Genomic DNA, 18,646 nt, shown 5'->3' with positions numbered 1-18,646 from the left:
CCACCATGTGGTTGCTGGGAATTGAACTCAGGACCTCTGAAAGAGCAGCCAGTGCTCTTAACCGCTGAGCCGTCTCTCCAGCCCTCTGAGCCTAGATTTTAACTTTGCTATTTTACCTCGATAGGTGCTAATCAGTGAGATTAGACAAACACATGGAGTCGCTCCTAAATCTCTGCACAGTGAACTTAGCGCAATGGGTGCCTGTTTTCAAATGTACTTGGAGATTCTCAGGAATTGGGGGGAAAATGCCCAGGAAGATGTACCCATCACCCTGCTTCCTCCAGTATCTACTAGTGTATAACAATACAACTCAAGAGTTTTGTCAATTATACATGTTCTCGTACTGTGTGTGTGTGTGTGTGTGTGTGCGCACGTGTACATGCATTTACATCACACTAAAGATTAATGTAGTCCCCACCACAATCAAGGGCCAGCACTCACATACCACCAGGTTCCCTGCTGCCACATCTTTGTACTCTCATCTTCCCCTCTCCCAAATCGCTAAGCTGTCAAAGCCACCGACCCTTTTCTCCATCTGAGACGTTAGTTCAAGGATGCTGTGTAAACGGAATTGTCAATGTGTAACTTACGATCTCTGCATTTAAAGTCTATTGTCTGCCTCTCGGACCGCATCCAGCTGTGTCCTATTCTGAAAACAGACATAAGGTTTGAATCCCATCATGTCACCTCGCGCTTTTTCATTCTGACAGAAACGATCCCTCTCCTCACTCAAAGGGAAGGAAGATGAATTGAGCTGTCAGCAGCGCTTCCCAGTGTGGGCCACTCCACAAACGCCAGTAGAGCATCTGGAAGTTTTCAGTGACGTATCTTTGCTTTCTCTTTGCCTGTCCTAGGTCCACTATGACTTTGGACTGAGAAATATCCTGTCTGTGCTGAGGACTCTTGGGTCTCAGAAAAGAGCTCGGCCGGAAGACAGTGAGCTAAGCACGGTCATGAGAGGACTACGAGACATGAACCTTTCCAAACTGGTAAATATGAACTCAGATCAGGGGTGCATTTCGCCAGCACACAATGAAAGTACCTCCCCTGTCAGTTGTGTATAGTAAACCAGGGCCTCAGAGAGAGAGAGAGAGGGCTTCTGCTCCAAATTTCCAGTCCAGTTTACCTTAAAAAAATTTTTTTTGAGTTAAAATTCTTATTTATGGTGTATGATTTTCCCCCTTGCATATATGTTTGTCCATGTATCATGTATGCATGAGTGCCCTGGGAAGAACCAGAGTTAGGGTTGGTTGTGAGCCACCGTCTGGTCCTCTGTGAGAGCAAGTGCTGTTAACCACTGAGCCATCTCTCCAGCCCCCTTAAAAATTAAAAAATTATATTATTGTGTGTGTGTGTGTGCATGTGCACGTGCGCAAATGCATGTGTGGAGTGCCACATCATGAGTGTGGTCAGATGACAAGGTTTGCGCCTACCAGGTAGTTCCTAGTGATTGAACTCGGGTTGTCATGCTTGGCAACCAGTGCCTTTGTCCACGGTGTCATCTTGACAGCTTGTCAATTTAGGTTCCTAGCATTATCCACAGAGTAATAGAGTCTAAGCCTGACGCTCTGGCTTACAAGGAACTATGAGAACTCTATGCTGTGTGTATGTGTGCGTGTGCGCGTGTGTGTGCGTGCCTCTGTGAACACATGTATGTGTGTGTGTGTATGTGTGAGTGTGTATATTCCTACATGGGTCAGAGGAGCGTGTCAGATCAGTGTGTGTGTGCCTCTATTAGCGCATGTCTGTGTGTGTGTGTGAGTGTGTATATTCCTACATGGGTCAGAGGAGGGTGTCAGATCAGTGTGTGTGTGATGTGAGTACATGTCTCTTTGTGAGTGTGAGTGTATTTCTCTGAGTGTGTATATGTGTATGTATGTATGTATGCGTATGAGTATATGAGTGCGTGTATGTGTATATATGTGTATATATGAGTGTATGTGTGTAAATGTGTATGTGTATATGTGTGTGACTATGAGTATGGAAGTGTGGAGTGTGTGTATGTAAATGTATGTGTGAGTGTGTCTCTCTGTGTATATGTGTATGTATGCATGAGTGTGTGAGTATATGAGTGTGGGTCTGTGTGTGTGTATATGTATGTTTGTATGTATATGTGTGAGTGTATGTGTGTTATTGTGTGAGTGTGCATATGTGTGTGACTGTAAGTGGAGTGTGTATGTGTGTAAATGTGTGTGAGTATGACTGCATGAGTGTAAGTGTGTATGTGTGTGTGTGTGTGTGTGTTTGGGGGATGGAATATTCAGTGATGAAGAGCACCTGGTGCTCTTCCAATGGATCTGAGTTCAGTTTCTAGCGTCCATGCCAAGTGGCTCAAAACTGCCAACTCTAGCTCCAGGGGATCCTACGTCCTCTTCTGGCATCTGTGGGGAACTGCACTCAGATGCACCTATCCACACACAGACACAGATACATCAATAAAAATCAATCACAAAATAAAAAGTATGGAGGGAGTTCTGGAGGATAGAAGACACTGAGAAGGGACTGGAAGTTGGGAATACAGCATCTGTGTAATAAAGATACAGCGAACGAAGTGTTGGGGTGGGGGTCAACCTACTCAAACCTACTCCTTAAAAATAAAGGCAGGACACTGCTCAGATGGAGATTCCCAGCCACTGTTGGATGAAGTCGTTGGCGGTGGGAGCTGGGGAGGGTGGGGGCAGTTCCTATGTCCTACATGGCTAAGAGATGATTGTTGACTGAGTACGCTTGTGTTAATGCTTGCCCGCCCTGCTAGGTTGATGAAGACGAACCCCTGTTCCTCAGTCTGATCAACGACCTGTTTCCGGGGTTACAACTGGACAGCAGTACTTACGCGGAACTGCAAGCAGCGGTGGAAAACCAGGTCAACCTAGAAGGTCTGATTAACCACCCACCCTGGAACCTCAAATTAGTGCAGGTAAGGGCATCGGAAACCCCACAGCAAGTGCCCATCGGAGGTCAGGACGTCAGATCTCACCCCCACGATACTTACCGGATGTGAATGTTGAAACTGAGTCAAAATGCCAGCTATGCAGCATCACAGAGGGATCCTTAGGGGGTCGTGTTTGTCTTAGAAAAAGAATGAATTTGCCCTGTCATGCAGCAATAAGGCAGTCGCTTAGTCTAGCTGTTACCTAACCATCTTGAGAAGGTTGATGGTAACCAGAGCCTAAGATAGTGAGATGGGGGGTGACAGTCCAGCTGGCTTCCTGTGTTGCTCTGGCGGTGTTACCTGCAGCTGACACCTCAGGGCAACACCCTAGAGCTTGAGGAGCCTGGGTCTGATCCTTTGCTTTTATGTGTATGTGTACATGGGTGTGCGTGTGTGTGTGTGTGTGCGTGCGTGTGCATGTGTGTGTGTGTGTGTACATGCGGTGTGCAGGTGTGTGTAAGAGTGTCTGTTGGCATAATTGTTTTGTTATTTTATTGGGTTCTTATACCTCTACCTCCCTTCCATCCCCCAACACTAAGTAGGAAAAAGAAGGTTGGGGGGAGAGGGGCCATAGACCTCTTCATACTACTTCCTGCAGGTTAGGGCTGGTGTCTTTCTTGGGGCCCATCTAAGCTTCACAGTCAGGATATCTCCAACTTCTTGTCACACCAGCAAAGCAGGAGCAGCAGGGGGCTGAGGGGAAGCAACAGTCTTCTCCTCTTCTCCTCTTCCCCCTTCCCCTCCCCCTCCCCCTCCCCCTCTTCCTTCCTGTCTCTCTTATGGCTTTGGCATTTATGCCCTCCTCAGAGTTCCCAGAATTAAACTATTTGCAGCCGGCCAAAATCATGCCGCTCCCCCCACCCCCACCCCCACCCCCACCCCCATCCCACCCCCACCCCACCCCCACCCTCACCCCTCAGAGCACGAGACAATCGGAGTTAAAACAGCTGTGGACAAACTGAAGCAGGCCGGTATCCCACACCTGAGACGAAAACAAAAACATCTTCACAAAATGTAACTGGGTTTTTATTTATTTTTGTTGTTGTTTTGTTTTTCGAGACAAGGTTTCTCTGTGTAGCCCTGGCTGTCCTGGAACTCATTCTGTAGACTAGGCTGGCCTCGAACTCAGAAATCCACCTGCCTCTGCCTCCCAAGTGCTGGGATTAAAGGCATATGCCACCACTGCCCCCGGCTTGTAACTGGGTTTTTAAAGAAACCAAAAACTCTCACTACAAGTGTGTGTGTGTGTGTGTGTGTGTCTGTTTCTGTTTGTGTGTGTACGTGCACGAGTATGTGCATGTGTGACTGTATGTGCATGCGTGTGTGTGTGTGTGTGTGTGTGTAAGCATGTGATATGGCTCTATAGCTCAGGCTGGCCTAGAATTTCCTATGTAGTCGAGGATGGTCCTCCCGCTTTTGTCTCCGGAGTGCTGGGATTATAGGTGCACACCACCTTATACCGAGTATCAGAGGCCGAGGGCTTCATGTTCTCTAGGCAAGCCCTTTCTGACTGAGCTATGTCCACAGCCCACTCACTCCCTGCTGTGTTCTTAGTATGTCTCCTCGAGTCCTCTCTCCGGTTCCCACTTACCCAGCTTCTGCATGCCTCTGCTTCTCATAGCAAACGGAAGATTGAAGTCACTTTGTGTGTGGGCACAGGGGGAGGCATTGCTCTCAAGCGCCATCCCCTCAAGGAAGGATGGCTGGGTGAGGGGATGGGAAGGCCAGGTTCCCCTGATTCCAGACAGAGTTCCTGGTGGAGCCAATGCTTGTCTGCCTGCTGCAGCCGCCCTCCATTGCAACTTACCTGGGTCTTCTTATATGCCCTTCTTCGTATCTCTCACGGGTTCTCCCCAAATAAATCACTTCCACACACACAAAAAAAATCTTTATTCAAGGTGTGCTTCTGGAGACCCAGAAGGCTCAGGGGCACCCTAGATCTTGTGCTGTGCGCTGCTGCTTTCCACCACTGGGGGGCGACATCACCACACACCACACACCACACACCCACACCCACACACCCATCTCATAAGATCCTGAATTAATTATTTGCAAAATGTAATTCAAGCCCCCACGCTGCCATTACTTTATCATCTATGTTGTTTTTTAACGTGATGTCAGTTTTGCTTCCCGGGTCCAGTAAAACACAGAACGCTCGGATATTATTTAAAGCTTTTACAATTCCAGCTAAACTCACACAAACGTCAGCTGGAGACTAATAACCTACGTTTTCCAATGTGTCATTCGATGGTGTGTAGCTATACGAGACCTCTCTGGTGCGGCATGGCCTGATGACTCTCGGGCCCAGCGGTTCCGGGAAGACGGCGGTCATAACAATTCTGATGAAGTCGTTAACGGAGTGCGGGAGGCCTCACAGGGAGATGAGAATGAATCCGAAGGCGATTACCGCGCCTCAGATGTTTGGCAGGTTGGATACGGCCACCAACGACTGGACAGATGGAATCTTTTCCACTCTGTGGAGGAAGACATTAAAAGCCAAAAAGGGTAGGCATGGGCCTCCCTCCGAGTTTGCTCTTTCTCTGCAAGCTTATTAACAACGATGACACCGAGTTTACTCAGTTTCCTGTTTTTATTATTTGTCGAAGGGGAAAAAAAAAAAAAAAACGATCTATCTTCCCCTCCTCCCCATCCTTGTTTGCAGGTGAAAACATCTTCCTCATCCTAGATGGCCCCGTGGACGCCATTTGGATCGAGAACTTGAACTCTGTGTTGGACGATAACAAGACGCTCACCCTGGCTAACGGGGACCGCATCCCCATGGCCCCTACCTGTAAGCTGCTGTTCGAGGTGCACAACATCGAAAACGCCTCTCCCGCCACGGTGTCGAGGATGGGCATGGTGTACATCAGTAGCTCGGCTCTCAGCTGGAGGCCGATATTACAGGTACATGTGGAATGCAGGAGGTAACCTCAGGTGTTTTTCTTCAAGTCACCTTACTATCCACACTTTTTTTTTTTTTAAACTGTGGATATAGTGTCTCCCAATGGCCTGGAGTCTGTCAGGGAGGCTAGGCTGGCTAGCCAGTGAGTCCCAAGGACCTGCCTGTCCCCTCCTCTCCACCCCTTCCTCATCGCTGGTATCATAAGCATGTGCCAGCACATCCAGCCTCCCTCCCCCCCCCCCTTTTTTTTTTTGGTGAGTTCCAGGAATCGAACTCACGTCTTCGAGCTTGCACGGCAAGCAAGCGCTTGATCAAGAGTTGCCCTCTCAGCTCTACACTTTCTTAGTACTTAGACACTGTCCTTTGACCTTAGGCATGGTTGAAGAAGCGCACCCAGCAGGAAGCCACTGCCTTCTTGAGTCTGTATGATAAGGCGTTCGAAGACACATACACGTACATGAAACTAAACCTCAACCCCAAGATGCAGCTCCTGGAATGTAATTACATCATGCAGGTAAGACTCGTTCTGCCTCGTGTACTTAAACATCCGAAGCTTTCAACTCAGCTGCCTTACGGGGCACCTAGAATAGGAAGTCCCTACAGCCTGGGAGATCTTTTTAAATGATTTGGGGTGTGAGGGCTCTGAGATTTGAGTCCCCAGAGGAGGAGGGATGAATCCGCAATCTAGTAACCTAACGTTGGAGCCAGAGGCAGCAGAGGAGGGCTTTTTACTTTTCAGATTGGGAAAGCAGACTCCACGGCAGGGGCTGGGTTAGAACCCACACTTGCGGGCTCCCATTCAGAATCATTCTTGTTGGTCATAACAGCCTGGCTGAGACTTCATCTGTCCTCTAACGTTGGGAACTATAAGGACAGTCGTCTGGCTGTGTCTTGAGATATTTCTGTTTTCTTTCCTTCTCTCCGCTTTTGCTTTCAATATTCTCCTTTCAGAAATGTCAATCTGACTGTTTTTATAACCGAGACCTCCCCCCCAAAATGGATTTTATCTAAAATCTCTTCCAGTCTCTCAATCTCCTGGAAGGTTTAATCCCTTCCAAAGAAGAAGGCGGTGTCTCGTCCGTGGACCACCTCCACAAGCTGTTTGTGTTTGGCCTGATGTGGAGTTTAGGTGCCCTCCTGGAGCTGGAGAGCAGAGAAAAACTGGAAGTCTTCCTCCGAGGTCACGGGAGCAAGTTAGACCTGCCGGAGATACCCAAGGGCTCCAGTCACACCATGTACGAGTATTACGTCACCGACTACGGTAAGCTCACTGAAGTTTGGTTCCAACCAAAACGACCTGAAATACATAAACTTCTAAAGAGGGCTAAGCCACCTGGGAATATAACTACAGAGACATTTTTAAAGATATGCCCGAGGTGGGATTTTTACATATGAGCTGTGCTGGGACTGACCGTCCTGCCTTCTTCACTTGGAGTGGTCTAAGTAAGATCGGCTGGGAGAAGCAACCCCTGGCACATCACCTGTTCCCTAATGCCTAGGGAGTAACATGGAAACACACACAACTAAGGGGGTGGGGGAGTCCCACGATCTCTCTGCTGACAGTGTCAGCGTGAATAGTGTGAGCCTAGTAGGTAGGGCCCTGTACACTGCAGTCCTCCAGGCCCTGCTCAGCTTCCCTTTAAACAAATACCCTTCAACCCAATGTTTTTGTCCAGAACCAGGCCCCAAGGGCTCTTAAGCCTCCGGGAGAGAACAAACCAACCAACGCTCCCGCCCTGGCTCCTGTATTTCCCTCTGCTGCTTCCCCAAACCCCCAGAGCAGCAAAGGTGTTTTTGTGTGGCTGTATTAAATAGGAGACATAGGACTGGAGGGAAGACAGGCGAGGAAAAGAATCTGGAGCGTGAGCAGAAGGCACGCGGCCTTTGATTTAGCACTCGGGCCGCCGATAACTCCTAGTTGAGGAGTAATTGGTTGTGCATCTCTAAACCTCCAGAGGGCTCGGGGAGCGGGAACTGGGGAGATGGAACTATCAGTCAGAGGGCTTGTTCCGGTGTCTTTAAGAAAAAGATTCCCTAGCTCTCTTTCCAAAGCTGCTGCCGGGCAGCTGCGCCCACCGGACACTGCAAAGGGCTGAAATCCCTTCGCAAGTTTCCTTGGCACCTTTGAGGGCGGGAGAACCTTGCCAGTGGGATGGGGTACATGTCTGTGTTTGGAATGGCTTTCCTGAAAGGACCGAGATAGAGGGATTGTGTCACTGTGCAAGTGTAGAGGTCAGAGGACGACTTGTGGGAGTTGGTTCCCTCCTCCCACTCTGTGGTGCTAGGGACCGAACCTATAAATTGTCAGGCTTGGTTGCAGTCCCCTCTAGCTGCTGAGCCATCTCATGGGCCCTCTCCTGTCTTACCACTCTAAATGGTTTGTGCCGATGAAATCTATATGCCCGAGCATCTGTGCCTATGAAGCGAACCAAAGCATTACATACTTTGTGCTCATAAAGGGTTCTCAGGTTGTTAGCTCACCCTTCAGTGTGTGTGTGTGTGTGTGTGTGTGTGTGTGTCTTTGAATGTCTCTGAATATGTATATATGTTTTTGTGTTTATATATGTATGTTTTTATGTGTCTATGTATATGGGTTGTATGTGTATAGACTGTATATAAGTATGAACATATATATGCATACACATGTAAATAATGTGTATACATGTATGTATATGTGTACATAGATGTGTGTGTGTGTGTGTGTGTGTGTGTGTGTGAGTTCTTGTTATTACTGGACATCAGCACTTTTGGAGAGACTCTATTCTTTGGTTTAGAAGTCCCTGCTTCCAGGCCAGATGGAGTTAGAGTCTGAGTTTAGCCTCTCACATCAGCAAGTGGAGCGCAGTGTATACCGGTGTCATTTAGACACTGGGCAAAGGCAGAAGGGAACCCTGTCACAAGAGGAGGCTTCTGGGAAGGGATCGATTTGGAGGAGGCCTAGGTTAGGGCTTCAAGAGGTAGTGCCACAGCAGAAGGACCCACACAGGGAGGAGGAGCCAGAGGAGAACAGGAACCAGAAGAGAAATCCATGAACAGCGAAACCGCAGTGATGAATGCACTGGACAAACGCTAGGAGGCAGACAGGCGATTCCATCGAGGTCTCACCTTTGTACTGAGCTGACAGCTGTGAAATAACCCCCTCTCAAACAAGAGTTTATCTTCTTTTTCAAGATCAGAAAACCATTTGCAGTAACACAGTAGACGGAGAAACCTTCAGAACAGAGAGACTTTGTAGCAATCTGTGCCTAGCTCTCGAAAGAATAAAGGCTTCAGTTAATCCCAAAGTGGACAGAAGAAAGGGCAACGATTAAAACAGAAGTCAACGAAACAGAAGCTAGGATAGGAAAAAAGGTGAAACCAAAGGGTAGTCTTTGCGAAGATCAATGAAAGTGATAAGCCCCTTAGCAGTGTCAGGGATTGAAAACATAAGATATAAAATTACCATTGGGAAGCTGGAGAGAAGCTTGGCTTACCAACTGAGGCAGACCTCAGTTTACCACGCAAGTGAGAGGGCCCGAGTTTCACCCCCAGACGTAGAAAGCCGGTGTGGGGTACAGTCCCATCTCTGGGGGAGATGGATCTAAGGAGTCAAGAGGATCTAAGTGCTCACTGGTCAACCCGTGTAGCCTTAGTGGTGAGCCCCAGGTCAGTGGGGTGCTCTGTCTGAAAACAATCAAAAATAGATAAAAAAAAAAAAAAAAAAAAAAAAAACCCACCCCATCCTTAGTGGACTGTGCTCGAAGACAGTCACACTTGAAGCTATCCTCTGACCACCTACCTGCGCGCACACACATAAACACACATGCACACACATATGCCAAGGCACAGGAAAGAAATAAACGAGAGAAGAAATAGCCATGGGCAAGCATGAAAGGGGGGACATTAGATAAGTAGATTTATCAATGCCTTGGGAAAGCATTTTAACCTTTTGCATGATCTGAGCGACCGTCCCCAACACCGTCGACGGGCACATTTTGATTACAACGGAATTCTACCTGCCACGCAGGTGACTGGGAACACTGGAACAAGAGACTGCAGCCATACTTCTATCCAACGGACAGCATTCCGGAGTACTCTTCCATCCTGGTTCCAAACGTGGACAACATCAGGACCAGCTTCTTGATAGACACGATCGCAAAACAGCACAAAGTGAGTGTCCCAGACCGCGTAAGAAACACGTTACGTTTGCGTTCATATACCACAGATGTTAAATCCCAACACCAGGGCCCGGAAGGTATGTCGCCGGGGAGACATACCTCATCAGCGGCTCCAGGTTCCAGAATGCTCTTCCTCTCTGTCTCCCCTAGGCTGATGAGGGATGTGGGTGTGGCCTTCTAGACTCTCTCCTGTACCCCAGTGGTCATGGGATAGGCATCCATATTCTCTTCCAGCTTCTCAGTATTGCTGTGTGCGTTTGTTACTTTAAATGTTTCATGTCACTGGGAGGGATCTGAATGTGGGTGTGGTTGCAGAGAACAAGCAAACAGTGGAGTCTCCGACTCCTGGCATGGTGACAGCAGGTAAAACCGCCGAGCACAGGATGGCACCTCTCATCCCCGTCCTTCCACGTTTGCAGGCAGTTTTGCTCACGGGAGAGCAGGGGACGGCGAAAACAGTAATGGTGAAGGCTTACCTGAAGAAGTATGACCCCGAAGTGCAGCTATCCAAGAGTCTAAATTTTTCCTCTGCTACAGAGCCAATGATGTTCCAGGTAGGACCCGTCATCCGCTGCGGAAATGAACAGACTGAAACTTTGAAGTGGTGGATCCCATAAAAGGCGTGTAGTCTTTGTGTCTCAGATGTGTGTTTGGGGTCGCGGTTAGCGTCAGTGAAATTTGCTTTTTTTTTTTTTTTTTTTTTTAAGAAGATTTGTGTGTGTGTGTGTGTGTGTGTGCGCGCGCGCGCGCGCGCGCGCGCCCGTGCACACACGTGCACATGTATGAGTTTGTGCGTACCATATGTATGCAGGAGCCCGAGGAGGCCTGCAGCAGGTGCCAGAGCTCCTAGAACTGGCATTTGTAAGCTGCCACATGGTTGCTATGAACCCAATCTGGTCCTCTGCTAGAGCAGTCAGCTCTCTTAATTACCAAGGCATCTCTCCAGACCCAAGCCTGCTCTCTTGTGACTGAATTAGAAGCCAAAGCCAAGTAGTGTGTGTTTCGGCTTAATGTCGAAGCTGAGACTGGGCTTGGGAGCATACCAGTTTTAGTGTACTGGTGGTTGACATTTCTGTCACCTGGTTTCTATAAATGCAAGGCATGCATACTTAATGGTTACGCTTGAACTTCCTGGTAACGTTAGCAGACTGCGTCCTATTTTGAAAGCACGATGAGTTATAAGGATTGAGACCCAGCCCATGTGACGAACGTTTCCCTCTCTCTAGAGGACAATTGAAAGCTACGTGGATAAAAGGATGGGCAGCACCTATGGGCCCCCAGGAGGGAGGAAGATGACTGTGTTTATTGATGATATTAACATGCCTGTGATCAACGAATGGGGAGACCAGGTAGGTCTAAGGGGCGTCACGCTGCCGACATACAACTCTCCATGGAGTTACATGGGTGATTGCGTGTCAGCCAAGGTGGGTACGGGGTGTTGAAGTGGGGTCCTCTGAAAGAGGCACACTCGACTGCTCAGCCCCCCTTCCAGCCCAGTGTCTTCTGTTATAAGCAACCACCTGCACGTTAGGTGTACAGCGCCTGAGACATCTCCTTTTGGAAATGTCCTGTCTGAGGTTTGGTAGGACTCCTCACGTCTACTTGGCATCTTGGCTTCATGCCCTTTCTGGCTTCCCTGCCTTGATTTTTTCCTAGTTGGCCCCTCTCTGATGACTACCTAGTAGCTAAACCATGGTCAGCAAGCCAACGAAAGGCCACATCTCATCCGCTCACCCACTCATTCAACTGTAGACCACGGTCCCCGCCGCCATCATCTGTCAACCCAAGTCAGTCCCCGTTAGAGGACCTTACCACTGTGGCCAACATCCAGCATGTTCTTGACTCAGTCCCAATGACACCACACAGCCCCACAAGCTCCATCTAACTTGGCTCTACCAGGCCTGGCCCCTTATCCCCACCATTACTCTTTATGCACCACCCCCTCCCCTGCCCTTGCTCTAGGACCCACCAGAAGCTCAGTAGCCACCCCAAGAGCCAACCTTGCTTGTGCTCTACTTCAGAACAAAAGGACTTCAGCAGTTCTCAAAGATGGAGAGATGCTTATCTCCAGCCTGCCCTTATTGTCTGTGAGCCGAGCTGCTCTTGGGTCTCATCTAGGGCTTGTCTAGTCGGACTTAAAATATCCCAACCTTGTTGGGCCGCAAGTCTTCTCTAACCTGGGGAGCAGCTTCCCTGTATCCTGACAGGAATCACGCTGTTCTCCATATTGAGTCACCCCTCCTGGGAGCCTTGTATTTCATTTCCTTGCTTTATTTTCTCGAAAACATTTATAGTCCGCTATTTTATTTGCGAATAAGCATACACTTGTGCATTTTATCTCCCACAAGAATGCATGCTTCACGAAGATGGATTCTCGCGTGTGTGTACAGAGAGCCTGGCAGTGGTTGAATACTGGTTGGGTGAAAGACTGCCCCATTGGGTGTGCTTATGTGCCGTCCCCTTGGAGATACCCAGAAGGAATTTGAATACACAGAGTTGGATCTCAGAAGCGAGGCCAGAGCCACAGTCACAGCTCTGAGAGTCTTGGGGGTGTGGAGTTTCAGTGGTGTCACTGGAATCCAGGGAAGGAAAGGGAAGCCTAGAAGACAGTTAAATATGAGAGCCGGTGAGTAATGCACGGGTAAGGAGAGATCTGTAAGCCGTCAGAGGAAGCTGGAAAGAATCGTGCCTCAGAAACAAGGCAAGGCGGGTTTTCTCTAAGACACAGGACATGTTAACAGTGTCAGAAGCTGCAGAGAAGGGTCTATAACCTCCAGATCAAGACTCTGAGTAGTTCACAGTGTTGAAGGCCTCAGGGCTGAGACCAGTCTGCATGCTGGTCTAGAGTGTGTGAATGAGTGTGGAGGCGGCTGTAGTCAGACTTGTAACTCTTTTTTGTTGTTTTGTTTTGAGACAGGGTTTGTTTTGTGTGTGTGTGTGTGTGTGTGTGTGTGTGTGTGTGTGTAGCCCTGGCTATCTTGGAACTATATGTAGACCAGGCTGGCCTTGAACTCAGAGATCCACCTGCCCCTGCCTCCCAAGTTCCGGGACTAAAGACACGTGCCACCACTGCCTGGCTCAGACCTGGAACTCCTGCATGCTGTTGACAGCACACCAGGCATTCAACAACCACCGGCCTACCTAAACTTACTTGGAAATGTGTTCTAGCAATACAGTGAAGGGCACACCGGACCCACACTGGATGCTGGTATCATGTCGTTCAAGTTGCCTTGAAGGTGTCAGTCAAACATCATAAACACGTTCCCGTGGGAGGGGTCGCGTGCTTTCTGCTAATCTCCCCCGTAGTATTTCTAGGCATTCCCGAGGATTCCGGCTATGTTTAAAGATGCTGCTGTATGGGGTTTCAGATCACCAACGAGATCGTGCGTCAGATGATGGAGATGGAGGGTATGTACAGCTTGGACAAGCCCGGAGACTTCACCACCATCGTCGATGTGCAGCTCATCGCAGCCATGATTCATCCTGGAGGGGGGAGGAATGACATCCCACAGCGCTTAAAGAGACAGTTCACCGTGTTCAACTGCACGCTGCCTTCCAACACTTCGATCGACAAAATCTTCGGTACGAGCGCTTCCGGATGCTTGATTTTCTTTTTTTGAATTGCATCACGTGACGGGCCCAAGCCGTGCAAAATTTACTTAAGAGCTAAAATGTTTGAAGTCTGGACGAAGTATACTCAGGTGAACAGCTGAATGCCGACTTTAAGATGGCTCGTGTGTAAAGCCTGTTCTAGGACTCGAAGATACTTAGAGAGGACCTCGTAGATGTGCCATAAGAAGTTGGGGAGGACTAAGGAGGTGGCTTAGCTGGTAAAGTCTTGGCCATGCAAGTCGGAGGACATAAGTTCAATCCCTCAGAACCCGCATTTTAAAAACAAAAAGAGGCAAGTGTGAGGATGCACACAGTCCCCACACGGGGAAGGTGGAGGGAGGAGTACCCTGGGGCTTGCTGGACAGACAGCTTAGCCTACATGGCAAGCTCCAGGCCAATGAGAAACTGTCTTAGTGAAGGGGTATGACATCTGAAGAACAACATCTGAGGTTGTTCTCTGGCCTGGACACACACACACACACACACACACACACACACACACACACACACACACACATACTATGAAAAATGAGGAAATATGGAGCCGACTGACATGATTCCTTGGCATGGCAGGCACTGGGAAAGGGAAGGCTGAGGGGAGAGTTTCAACAGAAGCAGGAACGGTTGCTAATTTTTAAGGGAAGGCCACTAAAACCGAACCCCCACCTCATGTCAAAGCTCAAGATGAAATGCGTACAGATTAAGGGCTCAGCCTTGGAAGGCCGATGGGAGGATTAAAACACAAATCAATACATATTTATTTGCCACTAACGGTGGCTGGACCACTTCTGGCTTACAGTGCTAACCCCTGCTGGGTACTCAGTCTTGTAATGACCAATTCATTAGAATAAACATGCACCCCCATGACCTTTTAAAGAAACTAAGCGTGTGCCTTCCATCTGATTGTCTCCCCAGGAATTATCGGCTGTGGATACTTTGACCCGTGTAGAAAGTTCAGACCCGAAGTATGTGACATGATTGGGAATTTGGTCTCAGTCGGCCGAGTGCTGTGGCAGTGGACCAAGGTAACCCATGCAAGCTCATTAAAAATGACCGATTCATGCTGGAGAGATGGCTCAACAGTTACGAGCACTAGTTACCCTGGCAGAGGATCCAGGTTCTGTTCCCAGCACCCACCTGGTGGCCTGAAACTGTCTATTGACTCTACACAGAGGATCTAATGCCCTCTTCTGGCCTCTTGCAGGCACTACACACACACACACACACACACACAAGATACACACACACAGTACACAGATATACAAGCAGGCGAAGCACTTGTACACATAAAATAAAAATAAGTATGTCTATACAAACAAACTGACAAACTCCCTGGGGTACCTTTGCAGTACAGAAAGAGGTTCTTCTTTGAACAGGTACTAAAGCAAGCATTTCCTGAGTTGGTGGGGTGGGGAGTTAAGTTTCCTATCATCTGACTTTGAGCATAACAATCTGCAGAAGATAGTCTTGGGGGTAAGGATATAGCTTAGTCAGCCAATGCATGCCAAGCAAACATGGGGACCTAAATTTGGAGCCCGAGTACCCATGCAAAAAGACAAACATAATGGCGCATGCCTGTAATCCCAGTTCTGGGAGACAGAGGCTGTAAGACCGTGGGAGCTCTTTGGCCATCTAGCCTTGCCAAATCTTAGATCTCCAAGTACAACCGGAGGCAACCGTGTCAGAATATCACGTGGAAAATGATACCTGATATAGACCTCTGGCTTCTACACACACGTACATACATGTCCACATGTACCTGCACACACAACAACAACTCCACGTGCATAAACCACAGACTGTATAAACCAGCTGTCTTTGAGTCTAAATGTGTCACCAATTCTTGCTTGTATGACTACCAGCCCATGTTCAGTTTTTGCTATGATAGATTCTCATGTCTATGTAGCGGTGTGTTTACCTGAATATCTATGTACCTGTATACATTTATCTGTATACACCAGTGAGGCTAGCCACCACGGGGCATGATCCTTCCTATACTTCATCTGGCACCTGGGAATTCATGGGAAGTGGACTTGGATGAAAAGTGGCCCGCAGTGTCAGAGCAGGGGCTGGTGTCTGAATCTTGTATATTATTCTTGTATCCACCCTGTTTACGGATTCTTGGCTTTAAAATGTCTGTGCCCCTTGTTTATGTTTTGTTTTTGACTGTGCCGTAGTGTGATACAAATACAAACTTGGATTTGATTTATTTATTCAGCAGGTCTTATTTAAAATAGATGTGAGCTGGAGAGAAGGTCAAGTTCACTGGCTGCTCTTGCAGAGGACCTGGGTTTAGTTCCCAGCACCCACACAGTTCATAACTTTATTCCCAGGGGGGATCTGATGCCTTCTCCTGGTGTCACTGGGCACTGTATACCTGTGGCTCACAGACACACGTGCTAACAAAAACACATAAAAAATAGAAGTGGGGGAAAATATTAAAATAGGATATATGAGATAGAGTAGTCAGAAATAAATTTCCACCCCTTAATTTTTACCCGAGGATTAAATTGAGATCATTCACCTTGTGTCTCGTCTCCAGGTGAAGATGCTGCCCACGCCTTCCAAGTTTCATTACATCTTCAACCTCCGGGACCTTTCCAGAATCTGGCAGGGGATGCTAACCATAAAGGCTGAAGAGTGCACCTCCATCCCCACGCTCATGTCGCTCTTCAAGCACGAGTGTAACAGAGTGATCGCGGACAGGTGTGCGCTGCGACCCTGGATTTTACTCGTGTGACCTGAGAGGCGTACACTCCCAGATTAATTCCCGTATTACCTACTCAGATCCATAGGATAAGGATTCCTGTCTCAAAGTGCGCACGCGTGCACACACACACACACACACACACACACACACACAGACACACACACACTTATTGAGGTCAGAAGTCATCGCCTGCTATCTTCCATTCCTCTATACTTTAATTTTTTGGAGGCAACACTTCTCAGTGAATTCATAGCTCACTAATTCAGCTACACTGACCTCCCAAAGAACTCCAAGGATCCTCCTGCCTCCATCTTGCTAGAGCTAGGGTAACAAGGTTTATGCCACTACACCCGGTGTTTACAAAGGTGCTGGCTATCCAAACTCGGGTCTCCGGGTTTGTGCGGCAGACACTATCCACCAAGCCATCTCCACGCCCCCTGTGCTTGAAAAGCATTAATGGCGGCTCCCACCTGCCGGTCAGTTTAAGAAAGTTCTCTGGCAGTTCACCCCGCACCTGCTTCCACAGCCCATCTTCATGAGGTACAGCACCACCTGAGAGCTGCTACCGCTCAGCGGTAAATTTCAGCTCCGTATACTTCCTAGACGCTGTGGTCTTTGCGTGGGTGGCGTTGCACCTTGCCCCGTTAAAGTTCAGTCATCTGCCTAAGGTCCAGTTCCCTCATCTGTGATAAATGTGTAACGCTGCCAGGCTCGTGAAGTTGTAGGGTGAGAATTGCAACTCCTAACATGTAGGTAGGAACTCTCGAGATGTGACAGCCCCTCTTCTGTCTTCCCTCTGTGACACTGGAAGCCTGACACGGTGAGGGTCACGTGACCGAGGCTCACCTACCCTGCAAGTCATAGGGATCTGTTGGCTCCACCTAAGCAACGGGGCTGTGTCCTTCTTTGAGTAGAGGGCATAGGGTTTTCTGTCCTGAGGTGAGGAAGGTGCAGGGTTGGGTAGAGAGGTGGCTCTGCTCTGCTCCGCTCCTCTCCTCAGTGCCCCTTCCTTTCAGGTTTATAACCCCTGATGATGAGCAGTGGTTCAACTCACAGCTCATTCGGGCAGTGGAAGAGAACATAAGCCCCGAGATCGCATCCACTATCCTTCCCGAACCGTACTTTGTGGATTTTCTCCGCGACATGCCAGAGCCCACTGGCGACGAACCCGAAGACACTATGTTTGAAGTGCCCAAAATCTACGAATTGGTACTTTACTTTTACCTCTTAGAGGTTTTTGGAAAATGTCTTTTCCTTAGATGAGTGGGGGGGGGGGGGCTCATCAAGTCCTGTGTCAGCTAAGGAGCCATTGACAATTGATGGCTACTGGGAGATAAAGGGTCACTTTTCTTCCGTGTCCTAAGAGGCCACTTACACTCTAGGAGATGATCCAACACCTGTGCTGACACAGGCAGCATGAAATCTACTCAGTGGGTATTAAATTAATAGATAGATAGATAGATAGATAGATAAGAATAAATACTGTGAAAACTGTATGGAATGCACATTTCAAAGTTTCCAGATGAAGTTTTATTGACGTTTAGTCAGGTACACTAGTTATATATTGTCTGCAGCTGCTTTGCAAAAACACAGTGGAGTAATCACCATAGAAGTTGTAAGTTACACAAAGCCTAAAATAGTTGTTAATTTAACCTCATTTGCTCATTGTTGAAGTTTGGCTAGCTTTTGCCAACCACCCCAAGGTAGAAAACGAAACTCTCAAAGTGTTTTGTTCAACATCTGCGGTCCCTAGATACAAAACTTGAGGAACCAACATGGTAAAACCTTAATAAATTATACAGAGGCATATCTTTTTCCTACGTTAATAGATCTGGGGCTGGAGGGATGGTGCGGGAGTTAAAAGCACTTGCTGCTCTTGCAGAGGACCTGGGTTCAGGTCTCAGCGCGCACGCGCGTGCGCGCACACACACACACACACACACACACACACACACTCACACACACAGCAGCTGGCAATTCCCTCTAGCTCCAGAACCAGGCCATCTGATGCACTCTACTGGCCTCTAGTGGCCTCTGCAAACATGGTGCACAACAGCCCATTCACGAACACACAGACACAGAGATAAAAAAATTTTTTTGTGTGTGGGAAAAAAGGGCAAATTTCATGAGACGAAAACAAGATTTCAAGTGAATTTGTGGGAGGGGAGAAGATCACACGTCAACATAACCATAAAGCACAGGCTAGGCCAAAGAGCGGTTTGTAAACCACACTAGGCAAGGCTTGGCAAATCTACAAGCCTGTAGATTTGGTCACATAAACAGTTTAAAATTCCCATATATTTGCAAAAAAGCTAAAATACTAAAGCACAGGC

General features: G+C 48.2%; 1 protein-coding gene across 1 annotated transcript in view; it reads left to right on the top strand.

The window, feature by feature from the left end:
- The window catches only part of Dnah8 (dynein axonemal heavy chain 8), a 237,184-nt gene that overhangs the window by 104,136 nt on the left and 114,402 nt on the right, over window positions 1-18,646 (top strand). Inside the window, exons 47-59 of the mRNA XM_034524086.2 lie at window positions 855-989; window positions 2,756-2,917; window positions 5,191-5,437; window positions 5,595-5,836; window positions 6,208-6,348; window positions 6,858-7,095; window positions 9,841-9,983; window positions 10,411-10,545; window positions 11,218-11,340; window positions 13,360-13,573; window positions 14,519-14,628; window positions 16,146-16,309; window positions 17,330-17,522. Of these exons, the coding sequence (XP_034379977.1) occupies window positions 855-989; window positions 2,756-2,917; window positions 5,191-5,437; window positions 5,595-5,836; window positions 6,208-6,348; window positions 6,858-7,095; window positions 9,841-9,983; window positions 10,411-10,545; window positions 11,218-11,340; window positions 13,360-13,573; window positions 14,519-14,628; window positions 16,146-16,309; window positions 17,330-17,522 (2,247 nt within the window). The remainder of the gene's footprint in view (window positions 1-854; window positions 990-2,755; window positions 2,918-5,190; window positions 5,438-5,594; window positions 5,837-6,207; window positions 6,349-6,857; window positions 7,096-9,840; window positions 9,984-10,410; window positions 10,546-11,217; window positions 11,341-13,359; window positions 13,574-14,518; window positions 14,629-16,145; window positions 16,310-17,329; window positions 17,523-18,646) is intronic.

This window comes from Arvicanthis niloticus, chromosome 20 (genome assembly GCF_011762505.2).
Source record: "Arvicanthis niloticus isolate mArvNil1 chromosome 20, mArvNil1.pat.X, whole genome shotgun sequence".
Lineage (NCBI taxonomy): Eukaryota > Metazoa > Chordata > Mammalia > Rodentia > Muridae > Arvicanthis > Arvicanthis niloticus.
The sequence above is the reverse complement of the archived record's forward strand: the minus strand, read 5'-3'. Positions and strand labels throughout refer to the sequence as shown.